Source organism: Dipteris shenzhenensis, chromosome 22, assembly GCF_047967505.1.
Source record: "Dipteris shenzhenensis isolate YYH24624 ecotype China chromosome 22, Dip_SZ_1.0, whole genome shotgun sequence".
Lineage (NCBI taxonomy): Eukaryota > Viridiplantae > Streptophyta > Polypodiopsida > Gleicheniales > Dipteridaceae > Dipteris > Dipteris shenzhenensis.
The window spans coordinates 4,392,510-4,413,046 of record NC_141617.1 but is presented as its reverse complement, the minus strand read 5'-3'; the positions used below and the strand labels follow the sequence as shown (position 1 = coordinate 4,413,046).

The 20,537-nt window shown below is 46.1% G+C and overlaps 1 protein-coding gene across 4 annotated transcripts in view; it reads left to right on the top strand.

The window, feature by feature from the left end:
• Positions 1–20,537, top strand: part of LOC147887637 (cilia- and flagella-associated protein 100-like) — a 251,901-nt gene that overhangs the window by 101,507 nt on the left and 129,857 nt on the right. For all 4 annotated transcript variants that reach the window (XM_087393883.1, XM_087393882.1, XM_087393881.1 and 1 more), the window contains one exon: positions 17,792–17,869. In XM_087393883.1, the coding sequence (XP_087250009.1) occupies positions 17,792–17,869 (78 nt within the window). The remainder of the gene's footprint in view (positions 1–17,791; positions 17,870–20,537) is intronic.

Sequence of the window (20,537 nt, the reverse complement as noted above, 5' to 3'; positions counted from 1 at the left end):
GTCAGTGGCTACACATGGGAGTCAGCCTTCAAGGATGGGATGAGGGATACAGGAGGAGTTCAGGCGGGGTCACAGTATTGTACAGGTCTTCCCTCGCTGGAGCCATCTCCATTGGGAGGAAGGACGCACACTCCCAATTCATGTGGATCCAGATCCGGTGGATCCGGATCCGACGCACAGACACCCGTGACCTTTTCATAGCAATATGCTACTTCCCGCTAGACGCATCCCACTTCGCCAGAGTGGCATGAGAGGAGGGTGAGACTTTGCCATATGCACCCTTACATCAGGATATCCCAGACCTTTCAGCCCCGCGGGGAAGTTCTCCTTGTTGGGGACTTCAAGGTCAGGACGAGCACGCGCCAGGCACCACTCCTGGACTTCGAGACGACTCTATCATGCTACCAGACATGGACCTAGACAGAGCAGGTATGACCAAAATCTCATCGGACCGACATGGGCCTGTTACACCATATGGACACGCGCTCCTTGATCTAGGCAAGATGCATGATCTCCTCATCTACAACGGGCTTGACCTATGGCCCTCCTCATGTGGTTTTACTTGCTTCCCACACGGGGGGGGTACTAGTGTAGTAGATTACATCATGAGTTTATCGCATATAAGATCGACACGTTAGTTCCGATCCTAGCAAAGCTATTCAATGACCCTATTTGCCTTGGCTTCCCCCGCACTTGGACACTCAACACCATCACCCCCATCCACAAGGCAGGGGATCCCATGTACTCGAGTAACTACAGGACTATCATGATTGGACATGTGATGTCCAAGATCTATGCAGTTGTATTGGATGCGTCGGTCAGCTTGTACGCAGAGATGAGAGGGCTCGAAGCAGAGGGTTAGGCCGGTTTTAGGCGAGAGGGTCAGGCCGGTTTCAGGCTAGACCATGGGACTATGGATCACATACTCACACTCACGAGTGTCATTGAGGAGGTGAGATCACGGAAGGAGAGGGTATATTGCTGCTTTGTGGATTTCCGCAAAGCCTTTGACACAGTACCTCGAGCTCATCTCATCACACGTCTACAGACACTAGGATTTGATTAGGAGATCATCTGGACAGTCATGGCACTTTATGAGAGAGTCTCAGGCCGAGTTCGGCAGACAGGCGCAGGTTGGACAGATGAGATCTTGAGTACCATAGGGGTCAAACAGGGTTGTTCCTTATCACGAACCCTGTTTGGCCTCTATATCAATGAGCTTGAGACCTTCATGGGGGCTTCCTGAGGGACCGGTTGCTCACTTGCCAGGATCATCATCAAGATTTTTCTTTAAGCAGATGACGTGGCACTCTTGTCGTCCACACGTGAGGGGCTCCAGCGACACTTGGATGCACTGCAGGCTTTTTGTGTATCCCATGATCTGGAGGTCAACCTTGGCAAGACCAAGGTCATGATCTTTAACACCTCTCGAGCAAACATGCAACAGAAGTAGTTCACTTTCGGTGGGTCACTAGTTGAGATCGTATCCTCATACACTTACTTGGGGGTCATCTTCTCGAGCTGGATCTTCACGATGAGACCAGCAATGCAAGTCAGACTGAGTAGGGGATACACCTCACTGGCTCGGCTAGAGAGACAATGCTTCCACTCCCACTTCTAGCACCCTCGGACCAAGGCTCTTCTCTTCGACTCCTTCGTCCGGCCAGCCAATATGTATGGCAGCCCTTGTTGGGGACTTGACATGTCAGAGATAGAGTGGGCACGGGTGGAGCGCCTGCAGATGCTCATGCTCTCACGGATGATCCGAGGGAAAGCATTTGTACCACATCACATCATTCACGCCGAGTTTGGTGCTTCTCCACTCCAGCTAGATGTAGCCTTTCAGACCATCACATATCTACAACGGGTTATATCATATGGGGACCGCACATTAGGGAGACAGAGGTTGCCATGGTTGGCTCTCGATTCATCCATGAGGTTGGCAGCAGAGGGAGACGAGCGATGCTAGTATGCACGGACTCACAAATGGTTTGTGAGACTAGGGTTTCACATCGATACGATACCTTCTTTTCAGTACAGTTTAGATGCCCCTCCGATACTCCCACCCACCATCCCGATCGGGCCACACACCAACCAAGTCATTCGAGAGTATCTCCTGCAGCTACACACCTTTAGGACCTGGTTGGAGCCGAGGGAGCTTCCAGTGGGAGAGAAGAAATTGGTTTGCTTTCTTGAGCTCCTTATCACGAACCAGGCTCTGATACCATGTGAAGATAGTGGGAGAGAAGAAAGGAGTCTCACTTGCAGCTTTCTCACATACACAATGGGGGAATACACACAAAGGTGGAGGTTGAAAACAATTTTCCTATTCTTAGTTGTGAAAGCCAAAAGAACTTTAGTACAAAGAAATAGAAGAATCCTATATGTGGGTCTCAAACCAAACTCAGCTAACTAAGGTGGCGTACTAACTGAGCCATGAACTAGAGTACATAAGGCTAGCTGTCATCCAGCTATTATTCATGGGTGGTGTACCAACCGCATCTGCAGCTAACAAGTCGGTGACATAAATGCACAACGGTCACCTTGGCATATCGCGAGTGGAGCTCGATATCTTCACACTTGGGATGTTAGCATCTTCATTCTCATATAAGGAAGGATAGTGTGGTGTGGTCTCTTGGTATAAAAGCTTCTTTTTAATGTCTCTTACCTAGTGATGAATATCTCTATCGCTCAGTTCGAAAGCAGCAAGAAGTGAAGAGGTGCGTGAAGTTTATTACCTCCATTTTCATGTCACATCTTTTGGTGAAGACGCCGGGTACATTTGGTATTGGATTTATTCCACCTTACTAAACGGTCTCAGGTGTACTTGATTGCATGTTATGCCTAGTATAGGCATATGTTACCCAGTGATGAATATCTCTATCACTCAGTTCGAAAGCAGCAAGAAGTGAAGAGGTGCGTGAAGTTTATTACCTCCAACTTCATGTCACATCTTTTGGTGAAGACGCCGGGTACATTTGGTATTGGATTCATTCCACCTTACTAAATGGTCTCGGGTATACTTGATTGCATGTTATGCCTAGTATAGGCATATGTTTTCTGATGTGATAAAGAAGATGTCTGGAAGAACTCCGTTAGAAGAGATTGCAGCTCGTTTAAGAGAACTAGAAGATTGTGAAGGTGATGCTCAATCTATTCGCACGGTCATCATGATCATATCCTTTATGTTTGCACTCTTGAATATGTTGGTGAATCGACAACGTTGGTAGCAGGCACAATGATAGATTGGGGATTGTTTCATGCACTGGCAGCTTGGTGTGAAGAAGAGTTGAGTCTTTGGGTAGTTTTTGACTATAACAGTGGAGTGGTGATTCTCAATTCTTTCAACTTCTTTTGCTATGCACATGATAAAGAGTATAATATCTTGAAGCTGTTATGTGCACTTCCAATTGTAACAAGGGTGATTCTTAAATACATGTATACACAATGTTTTCATGGTGTTGGTTGGTCACTTATTTTTGAAGATTTTGTTGAGGATCACATTGTGGAGGGTTTTCAACAAGTGGTTATGCATAATAAGTTGGTTTCAAACAATGAGGCTAGGGGGTTTTGAACTATCCTTTCATGAACTGCTGCTGCTCCCCGCTCCTCCTGCTCCCCTCCTCACTGCTGCTCTCCTCGCTCCCAGCTAGGGGTACCTAATTCAAGAGCTTGCTATAACCAGCTAGGGGAGTAGGGGAGCAGAAGCGGAACGGTGATAAGAGAAAAAAAAAGGAAGACAACCAGGAATTATGTACTTCACCACGTCAGATAGCTGAGACTTCATAGAGATCAGCTGCAATGTGGGCTCATAGATGATGAGCTTATGAACCAGGTTTCAGAGCAAGTGTCTTTATACTAGGGACCGGGACAAACCCCCCACAAAAAACTGATTGAACATAGATCACACAGACTCAGAGAGAACCAAAAGACTACACAGCCTGAAACAGACTGAACTTAGAACTAAACTTCCCCCCAAAACTCAGAAAACAGTCAGCCTCAAAATACTATGAACCCACAGCCCACACTCCTAAGCTTCCATCAAGAACAGCTCATAATTCCTGCAAAGCTGCAACAGCGCCTCCTCTTCTCCCTCTCTATTAGTATTCAGAAATCTACCGCGATCAAATCAACATAAGATCACAACCATGTCAAAGAGGCTTTCAATTCCTTTAGGATAACTTCTCTTCCCTCACAAAGTAGAAGATCAGTGATTGGCGAACATCTGCAGCAAGCATCAATTGCCTAACTCCTTTAGGAAAACCATCATTGATGCAGGTCCTCCCAGCCCAGCTAGGGGTACCTAATTCAAGAGCTTGCTATAACCAGCTAGGGGAGTAGGGAGCAGAAGCGGAACGGTGATAAGAGAAAAAAAAAGGAAGACAACCAGGAATTATGTACTTCACCACGTCAGATAGCTGAGACTTCATAGAGATCAGCTGCAATGTGGGCTCATAGATGATGAGCTTATGAACCAGGTTTCAGAGCAAGTGTCTTTATACTAGGCACCGGGACAAACCCCCCACAAAAAACTGATTGAACATAGATCACACAGACTCAGAGAGAACCAAAAGACTACACAGCCTGAAACAGACTGAACTTAGAACTAAACTTCCCCCCAAAACTCAGAAAACAGTCAACCTCAAAATACTATGAACCCACAGCCCACACTCCTAAGCTTCCATCAAGAACAGCTCATAATTCCTGCAAAGCTGCAACAGCGCCTCCTCTTCTCCCTCTCTATCAGTATTCAGAAATCTACCGCGATCAAATCAACATAAGATCACAACCATGTCAAAGAGGCTTTCAATTCCTTTAGGATAACTTCTCTTCCCTCACAAAGTAGAAGATCAGTGATTGGCGAACATCTGCAGCAAGCATCAATTGCCTAACTCCTTTAGGAAAACCATCATTGATGCAGGTCACGATCCATTGCGCCTTAGCCTGCAATTCCTTGGTCCCTCTATCTCTTTGCATACGAGTTCATGGAGTCTCTGTTGCCCAAAATCCTTCAGCTAGCAGACAACGATACACAGCTATGCCTTAAGCTGTGCTACTCCATAGATCATCACCAACTATGCACAAACCCAACGGAAGACACTTCCAACAATAGCCCTGCTGCCTTCATTTCTCACAGAGAGACTAGCTCACATTTATAGCATCACCCACACAGCCACGTAGCTTCCTCAATCAGAAAAAAATAGAGCCCTTCCATATGATCTCAGCCAGACCATGATTCTCTGCATCAGCTTACGTGCAAACAACGACTGTCCTACCTACGTAGTAGCTATGCTCAGTCAACGAACAACAGCTCGTAATCTCCGGAGATCCCCAGCGCCAAGGTCTTCTCAGCGCACACACCCTCTTTCATCTATGAGAGCCCCATTCATTTTTCGTAGATCCTTCCAGCGTAAAACCGAATCAGCTCCCAGCTGCCATCTCCACATAGCTCCAGCTCACAGCCTAGAAGCTCCCCTTCATCCATCATGTAGCCACCTTTGCATGAGCAGGATGCCTTCCCAATCAGTCCAGCCACCTCAGCCTAATTTGCCACCTCATCAGTGACATTTTACCACTCTCAAGACATTGCCCCCAAATCACATTAAATGCACATTTTGGACCTTTAGTCACACAATTGCCACACACATTAGCATGCACATTAAAGCTTGCATGCAACCCCGTACACACACATTAAAAGCCTTTTGACATGGATACCATAACATATCAAATTCCTGTATTATGCAAGTGCACATTGACTCAGGAAAATATAAAAAAACCCTTCATGACTTGACTTTACATGACCCCAAAAACATTTCGCTTGATCACACACTGGACACCCTTGCTCTGGAAGTCTGGTACAACCACATTGCATTTCATCATTTCCCATGAAGTCCCTGCAAAACACACTTTATTGTCTCAAAAAAACTATACATTAGTCCATCATGCTTGTGAAAGAAAAATCCACAAATGCCAAAAGCCCACACCTACCCTAGATGTGTACAACTATGTGCCTACCCACAGCTATATACAGTGCTGAAAAACTTGATACAGATTTTGTCCTATCATTTTGCCCATCCCCAAGTCTGCAGACAGTAGGTCCACAGCTGCCTATACTCATGATCCTATGAAAGTATTTCTCTAGTCTGAAGCCATTGACTCTATTCTTATGTTGCTGACCATCCAAATTCTCAAGTTTATATGAGCCATTTTTGAATTTCTTCGTCACTCGAAAAGGTTCATCCCATTTGGTCACAAATTTCTTCTTGAAGGTGAAATCCAGACTACTGTTGTATCTCAAAAGTAGATCACCCTCCCCGATTTTCTTATCCTTGAACTTCCTGTTTGCTCTCTTCTGATTCTCCTCTTGAATTAAAACATAATGTTCCACCGCCTTTTGTCTGTCTAGTTGTGCTTCCTGCAAATCCAATAACCGGTTCTGGAAAGTAAAATTTGAATCCTCATTTATCTTCACTAACATCTGTAATGCAGGAATTTCTACTTCCAAGGGTAATAGAGCTTCTTTCCCGTAAACAAGATGAATTGGTGAAAACTGGGTGCCTTCTTTTACTGCAACTCTGTAAGCCCATAAAGCCTAGTGCAAAGCAAGGTCCCACTCCTTCTCATGTGTTCTCTTGATCTTTCCCATGATAATAGTACACACACCATTAAATTTTTCATTCATCCCATTATATTGAGGGTAATAGGGACTTGCATATCTGTGTTTAATCTTCAACTTTCCACCTAATAAATCCATCAGTTCACTCCTGAAACTTGGACCTCTATAAGAAAGCAACTCCAGTGGTACACCAAATCTACAGCAAATATCCTCATACACAAATTTACATACAGATTTTGCATGGACAGCCCGTACTGCTCGTGCTTCAGCCCATCTCGTCAAATAATCCACAGCTGTCAACATATAACAATTTCCCTTGGTTGTCATGGGTAGAGGACCGATGGCATCTATTCCCCATTTCTCGAAAATATTATAAGCAAGCATGATATTTCTGAGTTCTGGATGTAAGATCATCTTACTCATTTGCTGACACTGTAGGCATGACCTACACCAATGTCTTATGTCTCTCTGGAGGGATGGCCACACATATCCTTCTATAAGTATTTTCCTCAGGATGATTTTGAAAGCAAAATGTCCTCCACATACTCCCTCATGATTAGCTTGTAGGATATGAAAAACTTCCTCATGCCACGGAATTCTTTTGAGCACTAGATCAGCCCCTTTCATGTAAAGAACATCATCTATCAGACAATAAGAAGTACAGCTTTTAATAAATCTGTATTTTCTTTGTTTCGGAACTTCTTCAGGCACTTTACTAGTTAATAGGAAGCTTTCCTCACAAGCTAATGTCTCTTTTCCTTTGTATAAGGGCTCCTGCACTCCTACTGCATCAACATAAGCTGCTATAATTTCCTGCGCAACATCATGTGCATTTACATTCTTACCTCTTTCAATATGCTGGAGTGTCCAGGCATCCAATTGATTTAACAGTTTCTTCACCGTGCTTATCCATCTCTTCAAATGAACATGCTTAACCTTCCAGACACCTAAACTTTGCTTCACAGCCAACGGAGCATCTCCCTTAATCATGAGTCTCTTAATACCGAGACTAATGCATACTTTTAAAACCTTCGAAGAGGGCTGCATATTCAGCTTCATTATTACTGCTGGCTTCGAGCTGAATTCCCATTTTCCGAATTTCATTTCCTCCAGGATCATAAATGACAATTCCTCCTGTACTTTTATTTAAACTTTTTTTGTAAGATCCATCAAAGTGTAAAACAAATGCATCCTCTAGTACTTTTTCTTCATTCATGTCAATGTTCTTCTCTACATCTTTAACTGAAATAGGTCCTTCCTTATAGGTGAGGAGATCAGCCAAGGAAGCTCTAGTAGAGTTCTCAACCAAGAAGGTAAAAGAGTACTCCTATAACACTACTATCCATTTAATCATGCTCCTGGAGATGTTTGTACTATTCAACATATGAGGCAGTAGTGAACATGAGGTGAGAACCACAAAAGGCCTGGACAATAGATAAGACCGAAATCTCCTATAGGCATACAAGAGGCTAGCCAGGACCAATTCAGCCGCTGAATACTTCCTTTCTACTTCACTCTTCACCCTACTGGCATAATAGACTGGCCTCATATATCTGGAACCCTCTCCCTGCTGCAAAAGAATAGCACCAATAGCATCTGGTCCTACAGACGGATTCACATAAAAAGTCTTGGAATAATCTGGTGGCTTTACACTTGAAATATGAGTCAAGGATTCCTTAACTGCCTCGAACACCTCTTCACTCTCTGTTGTCCATTTCAGAGGCTCAGATTTTACCACCTGCTAAAGAGGATACAAAATCTGAGATAACATATGAATAAATCTCGACAGATACTTCACCTTCTGCGTCACACAAGTTGTACACTTCATGACCCGCCACTTTATCAAGAATATCATCTAGAAAAGGCAGAGGGGATAGTGGTTTCTCTTTGTCACTGCATTCAGAGGTTTGTAATCAACACAGCCTCTCCATTTGTCTACACCTTTTGGCACTATGACCACAGGACTTATCCAATCACAGTGAACTACATGATAAATTATTCCTGCCTTAAAGAAGCTTATCTACCTCTTCCTTCAGCACATCTCTCTGTTCCGGGCTTAATCTCCTTATTTTCTGAAAAATGGGTTTGGCACCTTCCTTCAGCTCAATCCTCAGAGGCTTCCCTTTAAATCCCCTGATCTCCTCATAAGAGGTGATAAACAAATTAGGGTATTTCTGCAACATCTTCAAATATTCTTCTTTCTCCTCAACATTGAGATCAGGATTCAATGATTGCTCAATCAACACCTGGGTTGATTCTTGAGAATATTTAGGCTGCATTCAATCCTCGATAACCTCAAACCTATCCACCTCTTCCTCACCGAACCCTGCTGCCCCCACAAAATCCACCTGTGAATCCTCATCTAACAAATCCACCAATGCTATTGTTCCTTCATCACTTTCTGAAGTCACTCTCATCCTCACTGCTGGTTTCACTTCTCTCTTCCTCTTCACTTGCTGAATCTGAAACTTCAGCCCTGCTTACCATATTGAAATTCAATTTCTTCCCATTCGTATGTACAGAAAAGATTCCTTTCTGCCAATTTTGAATTGCACCTACCTTCCTCAACCACTCCCCCCCACCTCAAGGATGTTCGTTTGTTGGGACGGGGAAAAGGTGTGCCTAGATTCCCCGGACGTCATGAGAGACCTGCTACAGGCCGGGTTTCTACTTCTAGGCTACAGGAGGATCTTTTTGTTTCCTTTCCAACTGGACCCAGTTGAAGAGGACAAGCAGGGAGTTTCTGTTTTCATCAGGTTCCCTGGTCTTCCCTCAGTTTATCACCGGCTTCTTTCAGTTATTGGCGAGAGGTTTGCTGTGGTGGCAGAGATCCCCCCTCTCCCTGGCGAGCCCTCTTCGGCTGCTGAGGCGGTCAGGATGGACGGGGTTCCCAGGGTTAGGGTCATTGTCAAGGACCCCAATATTTCAGATGACCACATCATGCTACAGCGACCCGATGGGTCTTTCTTCCGCCAGAGATTTGAGGTTGCAGGTCGACAAGACCAGTGCAGGATTTGCAGATCCTCGGGGCACTTCGCCAGCGATTGCCCAAAGAAGAAAAAGAGGCCCACAAAGCAACCAGCTCGCACTAGCTTACGACAGAGAGCTGGAGCAGGACATACTGCTCCACAGACACGGCCTCAGACACGGGCTCCCCCCTCTCTTAGGGCTACTCGAGTCCCTTCGGCACCCCGTGCCACCTCTGGCCCACGGTGGGCTCCGGTCGCGGCTAGGCCCTCTACTCTAGTTCACTCCTTCACCTCTTCGGAGGCTGCCCCCTTGGAGCCTCAAGAGTGGACTACTGTTCAAGAGTCTTGTTCGACTCCACCCTTGGATCAAGCTGTACCTTCCTCAGCAGCGCAGGTTGTTGGCACCTCGTCTGCACCACTTTTTGATAAGGATCCAGTACAGGTGCCTCCCTCTTTGGACAGAGGGAAGGGGGTTTTACATTCTCTTCCTGCTTCGGTAGGAATCCTTCATACCCCCTCCCGAGGACTGGCTCAACGGAACTTTTTTTCCGCTTTGGAGGACCTCTCTAGCCTCCCAGATGATGATTTTGTACCCTCTACTTTTGGAGAGCCAGTTATCGGCTTCCCTGTTGAGAGATCCTTCTCTCTCAACTGTGGACTTTCCTCCCCTCGGACCTCGTGTTTATGGCAGGAGGTCTGCTCCGGTAGAGGCTTCTGTTTCCGACACCAGGTCAGGTAAGGTATTCCAACCCACTTCCTCCCGCCGATGAGGATAGCCAGTTGGAATATACAGGGATTGGGCGGCATCCCTCATCGCCGTCGCAGACAGGTGATCAGGAATCAGCTCCATCTAGGTGTTTCAAGTGGTTTCCTAGACATTCTTTTTCTTCAAGAACACAAACTGGATATCAGAGATTGCTCCAAGTCAGGTAAGCTGCTCTCAGGCCGGACTTTTTGGCTTCCTGCCTTGGGAACCAGAGGAGGTACATGCATTTCAATTTCAGACTCTATTCTCTCTCTGGTCATTGGACATGGTACCATAACCCCCTCTAGGGCCCAGTGGGTTTTACTTCTGATTGACGGATGTAAGGTTGGTTTCCTCAACCTTTATGCTCCGAACAACAGAGGGGACCGTGTTTTGTTTTGGAAAGAGTGGCTCTCGTGGGCTGACATTGCGGATTCGTGGATTATTGGAGGTGACCTCAACATGGTTGAGGCACCTTCTGATAAGAAAGGGAGTAGAGAAGGTGGTATCCACTCCCTTGAGAGAGCAGCCTGGGATGCCTTCTTGTTCAGGTTCAGTGGCAGAGATGTTTGGTCAGATGATGCATTTGTTGTTCAGTCTCAGTCACTTTTGTTTTCATGGTCGAACCATAGGGTGCAGATGCCTATCCATGCTCGGATTGACAGATTCTATGTGGGTGACTGGGCTCTTAATAGAGGGGGCAAAGTTTGCATTGCACCCGGTGTTTCCACTTCATACCATTTTTCGGTAATTTTTTCCATTTCAGAGCCTCATCTGAGAAGACGGTCTCACAGTATCAGGATCCCAGACGCCTTATACATGGATGAGACTCTCACAGAGGCAGTGTTGGAGATCTAGGTTTCTCATATGCAAGGGGGGTGGCCGGTCCTTCACATGTGGCCACAGCACTTGACAGTATCAGCGACTTCTATCACTCAGTTGCTAGTGCTCGGCGAGGTGAGGTACTCAGGCAAGAGATCGGTATCCGCCGGCAATTGGAAGCCCTTCAGAGGGAGAAGAAGAAACGACCTTCAGATGCTTGGATATAGGAGCGCCTTGCTGTGGCAAGGACTCACTTGCAGACCTTGCTTGATCAGAGAGCAGAGTATGCCTTCCATGCATAGGAGTCCTTTTGGATACAGATGGAAGGGAGAGTCAATAAACACTTTTTCTCTACACTTGGCCCCAGACATAGTAGAGAGAGTGTCAGGCAGCTTATTGACTCCGACGGCATTTTGCAGTCCCATCCGGAGACCGTCATGAATTTAGCGACAGATTTTTATACCTCCCTTCTTTCCGCAAATCCGAACTCACAGGCCAGAGAGGTGGCTAGAGATGAAGTTTGGCAGAGTTTACCTGTGTTGGTCACCCCAGAGATGTTATGCTCACTTGATGCACGCTTTACCAACACAGAATTCAAGACTGCTCTTTCTAACCTTCATAAGGGCAAGTGCCCTGGTTCCGATGGTCTTACTCCCTCTTTTTTTATAGCCTTTTGGGATATAATAGGTGATCATATTACTTCAGCCCTGCAGGGCATTTGGGACTCGGGTGAGATGCCTGACTCACTGACCGAGGGACTCATTCACCTTATCCCGAAAGGTGGCAACATGAATTTTGTGTCCCATTGGAGACCCATCACTCTTTTGGGCACTCTTTACAAAATCCTTGCCAAGGCGATCAGCATCCGACTACAGCCCCTTCTTCCAAATCTCATCCATGATACTCAGACAGGCTTTGTGCATGGTAGGAGCATTTTTGATAATATCTTTTCCTTTTGGGAAGCCACAGAGTGGGCTATGCAAAGTGGACAGAGGCTAGCAGTTTTACTCTTGGACTTCGAGAAAGCCTATGACAGAGTAGATTGGGGTTTTCTTGAGGGCACTCTTCTACGGTTTGGATTTTCAGATGCTTGGATCAGAGGGGTGGCATCCCTTTACAGATCAGCCCACAGCCAGGTTTTGATTGGAGGGGTAAGGGGTGACAGGTTTCAGATTTCCAGATCAGTTCGTCAGGGATGCCCTTTAGCCCCCTTCCTCGTTCTTTTTGTGGCAGAAGCTATGAGTATCTTCCTTAGATCTCAGGCTGAGCTTTTTGGGCTGAGACGGCCCTTGAGACAGGAGCAGGAGCTTTTTGACTGTGAGTTGGCTGATGACACTGCTATTTCTATTCAGGCCTCTTGCAGTCACTTGATTCTTTCCGGACAGCCTTGGATATTTTTTGCTCAGCTGCAGGGGCACACATTAACTGGCATAAATCCTTTGGCTTTTGGATCAGTGATGAGGAGACTCCAGGCTGGGGAGTTGACATTGGTTTTTCCTGGATTCAGAGGGGTGTTCCTATCAGGTATTTGGGATGCCAGGTAGGATTGGACATCTCTCAAGCACAACAGTTTGCCCCAGTACTAGAAAGTGTAAAGAAAAAGCTCCTTTTTTGAAGCTCAGCCAAACTCGACCTTGCATCTAGAGTTGTGGTAGTGAACCAGGTTCTCTTGGCCACCTCCTGGTTCGTGTGTTCTTGCTAGTGCTGGTCTAGGGATTGCATCACTCAGCTCATCAGACTAGACAGGAATTTTTTATGGAGTGGACTTGATGGCACAGTAGATGTTGCAGAAAGGGTGGCCTAGGAGACTATTATTCTCCCTACATGTGAAGGGGGCCTTAATGTCATTGATCCGGACTTGCAGGGTAGGGCATTGCTTTGTAAGGTGGTGGTGAAGGGACTCATGCCTGGCTAGGAACCTTGGAAGGATTTCTTTTTTGGACGCATTCAGGCTTGCACACCAACCTTGGGAGATGATTGGGTGGACAGCCCTCAATGGATTTTCACATCAGCCCCTATCAGATCTCCTGTCTCTCCTCTCATGACTGCCATCCCGAAAGCTTGGGGGAGCTTCAGGAACACTCTTCGAAGGATTCCACCTTCTACAGTCGAAGAGATTGATAGTCAGCCGATCATTTGGAATGATAGTATTCTTGACGAGCATGCCAGACCACTGGGCACTTCCCATTACATGTAGTGGTCTAAATGGGAGAGAGGCCCCGCCTACACAGTAGGCACTTGGAAATCTTTTATGAGGCTACCTGTGGATCAGAGAACTGTGGATCAGAGACTGCAGTCCGTGAGTCACCTCAGAGTGGTAGCACGCAGGATTCGGCAGATAGATGCAGCCATCCCGGTGGAATGGACAGTTGAGCTGCCTATTACTTCCACCACTTGGATGGGGGCTTTTTCGAGGACACGAGTTGCTTTACAGGTGATCGCTCTCCGAGGTCTCGGGGAAGACGCACTGGTCTTTGATGTTGGGAATGGAGGTTTACTTTCTACATCCAAGGATGGCATTGTTCTTGACGTTGCCTTTCAGCCTGTCAGGATTACTGGTTTTGTGGACCTTGGAGCGGGCTTGCAGTGGTACTTAGACCCCGACCCTCTGCTCTTGGCCTTGGGATCCTGGAGGTTGTGGTTAGATGGAGGTGCACCTATCAGGTGCTTGCAATGGGACCCAGGAGAGTGGGAATGGATAGATCATGGGCACCGAGACAGGGGGATTCCCTTCTTTCGTTTCACGGTTGGTAATGCCAGGATGTTTCAGCTGAACAGTAGGGGTTGGATTCCCTCTAGAGCCCCCCATTGGAAAAGCTTCTTCATCACCGCGACTTGCGTAGAATTTTCTGAAGGAGGCTGTGGAAATCCCGCAGAAATAGAAAGATCAGTCTTTTCTTTTGGCTTTCTATTTATGGAGGGATTGCAGTGAACCTGTGGAGATCACGATTTGGGGCTGATCCCACTTGTCCTCGATGCCATTGTGTAGAGGAGTCAGTGCGACATTGCTTTTGGGACTGCAGTCAGGCAAGGACTGTTTGGAAAGGGGTTGCTTGGATACTCAGCATCTTTCACACCTCCCCTTTCTTCATGACTTGGGGCTCGGTCGCATGGTTATCTCTTACCGGGCCCCAGGTGTTTTATGAGGGTGAGCCTTCTTCTTGAGCACTCTCGGTCCACCGGCAGGTGATAGAGCCCTGCTCTCTACAGGATGTACCACTTACTCCCTTCAGAGCTTCTCATGTTTCAGTGGACACCTCTTGGGAGATTTTGGCTAGCATTTCCTCTTGGCACATTTGGAGAGCCAGATGTACTGAGGCCTTGGATGGCACCCAGATACACCCATTACAAGTGTTCACGGGTATTTGGTCTGACAGGGTTCACACTTTGATAGCCATATGGGCTAGCATGTAGGGCCCTTCACGGGCAGCCTCTTCTAGAGGGACTATATTTCTTCGAGTTTGGAGAGGTTCTCCCTTTTTCTTGGAGGTGTCTACCGGATTGAGATGGCACTATCAGCCTCAATCCTTTCTTTTTGGCTCTTGAGCTTTTCGTGCATTGCATGATGTATCCCGTATGGAGCTTGCTCTAACGGTTTTTCTTTAATACTTAAGAGAACTCTCTTTTTGCAAAAGAAAAAAAAAAAAGTCAAAAGATTTGGTCTACTCCTAGCTTTGGGTCACACACACCCACTGCTGCTGCTCCTCGCTCCCTCCTGCTGCCCTCCTCGCTGCTCCCTCCCTCCCCTCCTTGCTGCTTCCTCCCTCCCCCCTCCCCTCCTTCTCTTCCGTTGCTGCCGCCCCCCCTGCACGCTGCCTCCTCCTTGCGCGCTGCCTCCCCTCTGCGTGCTGCCTCCCCCCTCTGCGCGCTTCCTCCTCCCCTCTGCGCGCTGCCTCCTCTCTCCCCTCCCCCTTTTGCTCCCCCCTGCGCTGCTGCTGAGTTGAGGCTGAGTTGAAGAATATTTCATAGGCTCCTCCCAAGCCAATGAAGCTCTCATGTAAGAAACACGCACCAGAAGGAGAGAGCAGGAGACAAGACAGCATCTGGAGGATACAAATTAGGCACCAGTCACCAGAAGAACAGTCCCCTGCTTTCCTATGGTGTAGGATGTAAGGCCTCTTTTGTACTGAGATTTTGGTCCATATTATTCATGCTTTTGTTGCATACCTTGCTCTCTATCTTCAGATCTGTGCATTGGTGTAATTCATGCTTGTGTGCATATGTTGAAAGAAAGAAGAAAGAAAGTTTATTAAAGTCTTCGGAAAACTGATGGGTCTATGAGACAATGAAAAACCTGATACAATGAGCTGTGGTAGTGGAGCTACTAAACGAGCATCCATACCAATGCAGGTTTTCATGGTCCAACCATAGGGTGCATATGCCTATCCATGCTCGGATTGACAGATTCTATGTGGATGACTGGGCTCTTGATAGAGGGGGGACAATTTGCATTGCACATGGTGTTTCCACTTCTGACCATTTTTTAGTAGTTCTGTCCATCTCAGAGGCCCATCTGAGAGGACTATCTCACAGTATTAGGATCCTTGATGCCTTTTACATGAATGAGACTCTCACAGAGGCAGTCTTGGAGATCTGGGTTTCTCACATGCAGGGGGGGTGGCCGGTCCTTCACATGTGGCCACAGCACTTGCCAGTATCAGCGACTTTTTTCAGTCCGTTGCTAGTGCTCGGCGAGGTAAGGTACTCAGACGGTAGGTTGGTATCCGCCGGTAGTTGGCAGCCTTGTAGAGGGAGGAGCAGAGACGACCATCAGATGCTTGGATACAGGAGTGCCTTGCTGCAGCAAGGGCTCACTTGCAGACATTGCTTGATCAGAGAGCAGAGTATGCCTTCCATGCACGGGAGTCATTTTGGATACAGATGGGAGGGAGAGTCAATAAACACTTTTTCTCTACACTTGGTCCCAGACATAGTAGAGAGAGTGTCAGGCAGCTTATTGACTCTGACGGCGTTTTGCAGTCTCATCCGAATGCTGTCTTGCACTTAGCGACAGCTTTCTATGCCTCCCTCCTTTCCGCAGATCTTTTCACACAGGCCAGAGATGTGGCTAGAGAGGAAGTTTGGCAGAGTTTACGTGTGTTGGTCTCACCAAAGATGATATGCTTACTTGATGCACGCTTTACCAACATAGAATTCAAGTCTGGTCTCTCCGCCCTTCATAAGGGAAAATGTCCTGGTTCCGATGGTATTACTCCTTTCTTTATAGCCTTTTGGGATATGATAGGTGATCCTATTACTTCAGCCTTGCAGGGCATTTGGGACTCGGGTGAGATGCCTGACTCACTGACTGAGGGACTCATACACCTTATCCCGAAAGGTGGCAACATGAATTTTGTATCCCATTGGAGACCCATCACTCTGTTGGGCACTTTATACAAAATCCTTGCCAAGGCGATCAGCATCCGATTGCAGCCCCTTCTTCCAGACCTCATCCATGATACTCAGACAGGCTCTGTGCATGGCAGAAGCATATTTGACAATATCTTTTCCTTTTGGGAAGCCACTGAATGGGCTATGCAAAAAGCGGGCAGAGGCTGGCAGTTCTACTCCCGGGCTTTGAGAAAGCTTATGACAGAGTAGATTGGGTCTTTCTTGAGGGCGCTCTTCTACGTTTTGGTTTTCATTGATCCAAAAGCCGAAGGATTTATGCCAATTAATGTGTGCCCCTGCAGCTGAGCAAATATATAAGGCTGTCCGGAAAGAATCAAGTGACTGCGAAGAGGCCTCAATAAAAATAGCAGTGTCATCAGCCAACTCACAGTCAAGAAGCTCCTGCTCCTGTCTCAAGGGCAATCTCAACCCTAAAAGCTCAGCCTGAGATCTAAGGAAGATACTCATAGCTTCTGCCACAAAAAGAAAGAGGAAGGGGGCTAAAGGGCATCCCTGACGAACTGATCTGGAAATCTGAAATCTGTCACCCCTTACCCCTCCAATCAAAACCTGGCTGTGAGCTAATCTATAAAGGGAGGCCACCCCTCTAATCCATGCATCGTAGAAGCACATCTAATACTATGATGTGTCTAGTGTGTGACCGAAGTGATGATGTAAGCCAAAGGCCCCCACATGGGAGGTTCCTTTCATTTAAGCCAGTCCCACTGATGTAGGGGCTGATTACCACTGATATAGGGGAGGTGCCTACACCATTCTCTCTTTCTATAATATGGAGGTCATTCCTTCATTCTAATACATGGATTTTGCCTCACTTGTGCTCTCACTCTTTGTGCCATGATGCATCTCTTCTACCCCACACTCTTCTACATTTGGTATCAGAGCTCGTAGGCTTTGTAGAACTCATTTTGGTGAAGCATGATATCTAACAGGAACACCCCTTTGAATCCGAGAAAAGCCAAGGTCAGCTCCCCAGTCTGGAGTTTCCTCATCTTCTTTGTTTCAGAGCTTTGTACTTATGAATGGTTTAAAGCTATGGTACTCCGGTCTACTAAGGAACTTCTTAGATACTCTAGCTTAATCCTCGGGACTGCCCAAGGTCTTCTCTTGTAAAACAATGACTAAGCCTTGTAACTGTATGGTTCCCTTGAGTTGAAATTGTTTGTTCAAGCTTTTAGATCTTGAAAGCAATTCATTATTTTTAAAGGTAGATTTAACTTTTGATTACAGGCCTTAAGGAAGAGTGAAGAAATGCTAGTAGAAGATACAGCACAGTTTGAAGCGTTCTTGAAGCAAAATGACGAAAAGGTCATGCTGAACTCTGGCTGGTACATTTTGTTATGTAATGAATGCAATAATACACTTGCACTATGATTTGGTCAGAACTCAGAAGACAACTTGTGGTTGAAAATTAAAAGTAGATATGAACCCAATAAAAATGATGTTATAGTAAGATGTGGGATATTAAGCTTTTCACCAAGCTACATCAAAATTCTGAAAACTAAACGTGCGTGCCTGCTTCAAGAGGACACCTAGGGACAAACTATCATTTGTGAAGAGTAGGATTAAGGCCCATGATTGTGATGCGTGATCCCAATACTGCTCCAATTCCAGGTCCTTTCTTGCAGCTTAAAGCCAAGTCGCTTCTCTCTCTCTTACCCCTTCCCTCTCAGCCTCGCCCCTCAGCCTCTACCCCTCTTAGCTCTCCTTTGTCAGCCTCCTTGAGCCCTTACTTCTCCATCTTGGCCCCTCCCTTTCCCTCTCCCTCTCAGCCCTTCCCTCTTCCGAAGTGATTACGGGACCATAGATCATATATTCACACTCAAGTGTATCATAGAGGAGGCCAGGGCACGGAAGCAGAGGGTTTGTTGTTGCTTTGTGGATTTCACAAAGCCTTTGGTACTGAGGGCCCGCCTAATTAGACGATTGTAGAGTTGGGTACTAGGAGATCATTTGGGCTGTCATGGCACTTTACGAGAGAGTCTCGGGGTAGAGCCCGGACAAGGGCTAGATGGACAGATGAGATCATCAGTACCATTGGGGTCAAACAAGGGTGTCCTTTCTCCGCCAAGTTGTTTGGCCTCTACATAGATAAACTGCAGATTTTTATGCAGACTTCGGGATGGGTTGGATGCTCCCTTGCTGGTACCTTGGTTCATATATTGTTGTACGCAGATGATGTGGTGATTTTATCCTCCTCTACAAAAGATTGAGGCTGAAAGTGGCATCTCAACCTTGCAGTAGACTCAAAGAAGAAGGAGGAGCCTCTCCATTCTCTACAAAATGTAGCCCTCCTAGAAAAAGCTATCCGAGAGGACCCATGCATGCTCGCTCAGGTGGCCATCAGTTTATGTATAGTGTCTGTCCATATACTGGTCAAAGTGTGAGAAGGTTGGACCTAAGATCCATCCAATGCCTTTGCATCAGGCTCTCCAAATATGCCACGATGCAATACTTGCCAGTATCTCCCAAGAAGAATCCACAAATGCATGCACAACTCTAAAAGGTGAGGCATGAACATCATCTAGAGAGCATGGCTAAACTAAGTGGCATCAAATCGACAAGGCCCAAGAAGATTCATTTCTCTCATAAAAGAGATGAGGGCCTTGCTGAAAGAGAGAGCCAAGCACATGAGCCCCAAGTCATGAACAAGGCGGAATGGACACGAGTTCTGATAATCCTGGTTATCTATCCACAGGTTGGAGTATCCACCTATCAAAATGCTTTAATTGTTTCTTGACAGCCATAACCCAGTTCTTTAAATGCTGATGGTTAGTTTTCCAAATCCCCAATATTTGCTTCACAACCAACAAAGAATCCCCTCTAATTCTAAGTCTCCTTATCCCCATCTTCATACATTTCTGCAGGCCTTCGAACAGGGCTGAATATTCAGTCTCGTTATGACTACTCACACTCAGCTCCAAACCTGTTTTCAGCACTATTTCACCCTGAGGATTATAACCACAAATCCCCCAGTAGCTTTGTTTAAACTCTTCTTAAATGAGCCAGTACAAAAAAGTATAAAAATGTCTTCCAAATTCTGGTCCTGCATTTTCTCCTTTTTCTCTTCAACTTCTTTAACTGAAATTGGCCTCTCTTTATGCGTAAGCAAATCCGCAAGTGTTGCATGGGTAGTATCCTCAACCAAGAAGGAGAAGGAATACTCCTGCAATTATGTTATCCACTTAACCATACTTTGAGAGAGTGTAGTATTATTCAACAACTGAGGCAGTAACGTACAGCTTGTGAGAACAATAAAATGATGAGGCAATAAGTAATTACGGAACCTTCTAGGCTGGATAATACCAATTCTGCATCAGTATATTTCTTATCGGCATCATTCTTTACTTGAATTGCAAAATACACTAGTCTCATGTATCTAGAATGCTCACCTTGTTGTTGCAGTAATATTACCCCTAGTGCATCATTCCCAACTAAGGAATTTACATAGAATGGCTTAAATCCAGTGCCTTCACACAAGTCACATTACCAAGTATCCCTTTCACGGACTCAAAGACTCTTAGGTAATGGAGTCAAGATGAGTCAATTTGATGTGTTCTAGTGAGTTCTAGTGTGAGTTCTAGTCTAGTGTGTCCTATGTATGCCACGGGTCACATTGGGAGTTATCCCATATGCATTGGTGTTCATATGTGTGTGTGTGCTCTATATAAGAGCTGTACTTGCAAATCAATCAAGTATCAAGCCTACAAGCTCTTTGGTCTACATGTGAGTACTTTCATTTTGTTCATTGCTCTTGCTATTTCATTTCAATTTCATTCTCTCTCTCTTTGAGTATCATTATCTCTCTTGGTAGCCTCATCCATTCCACTGTCATCTCCGTTCCTCACCCAGTTCACCCAGTCACCGTCCAATTTTCAGACTCAGTCCCACACTTTCATGCCACAATCACCACAGTTTCAGCATGGACATGGGTGGGCTGATACACCAGAGGCCCGTGAGACCTTGCTCATGGAGA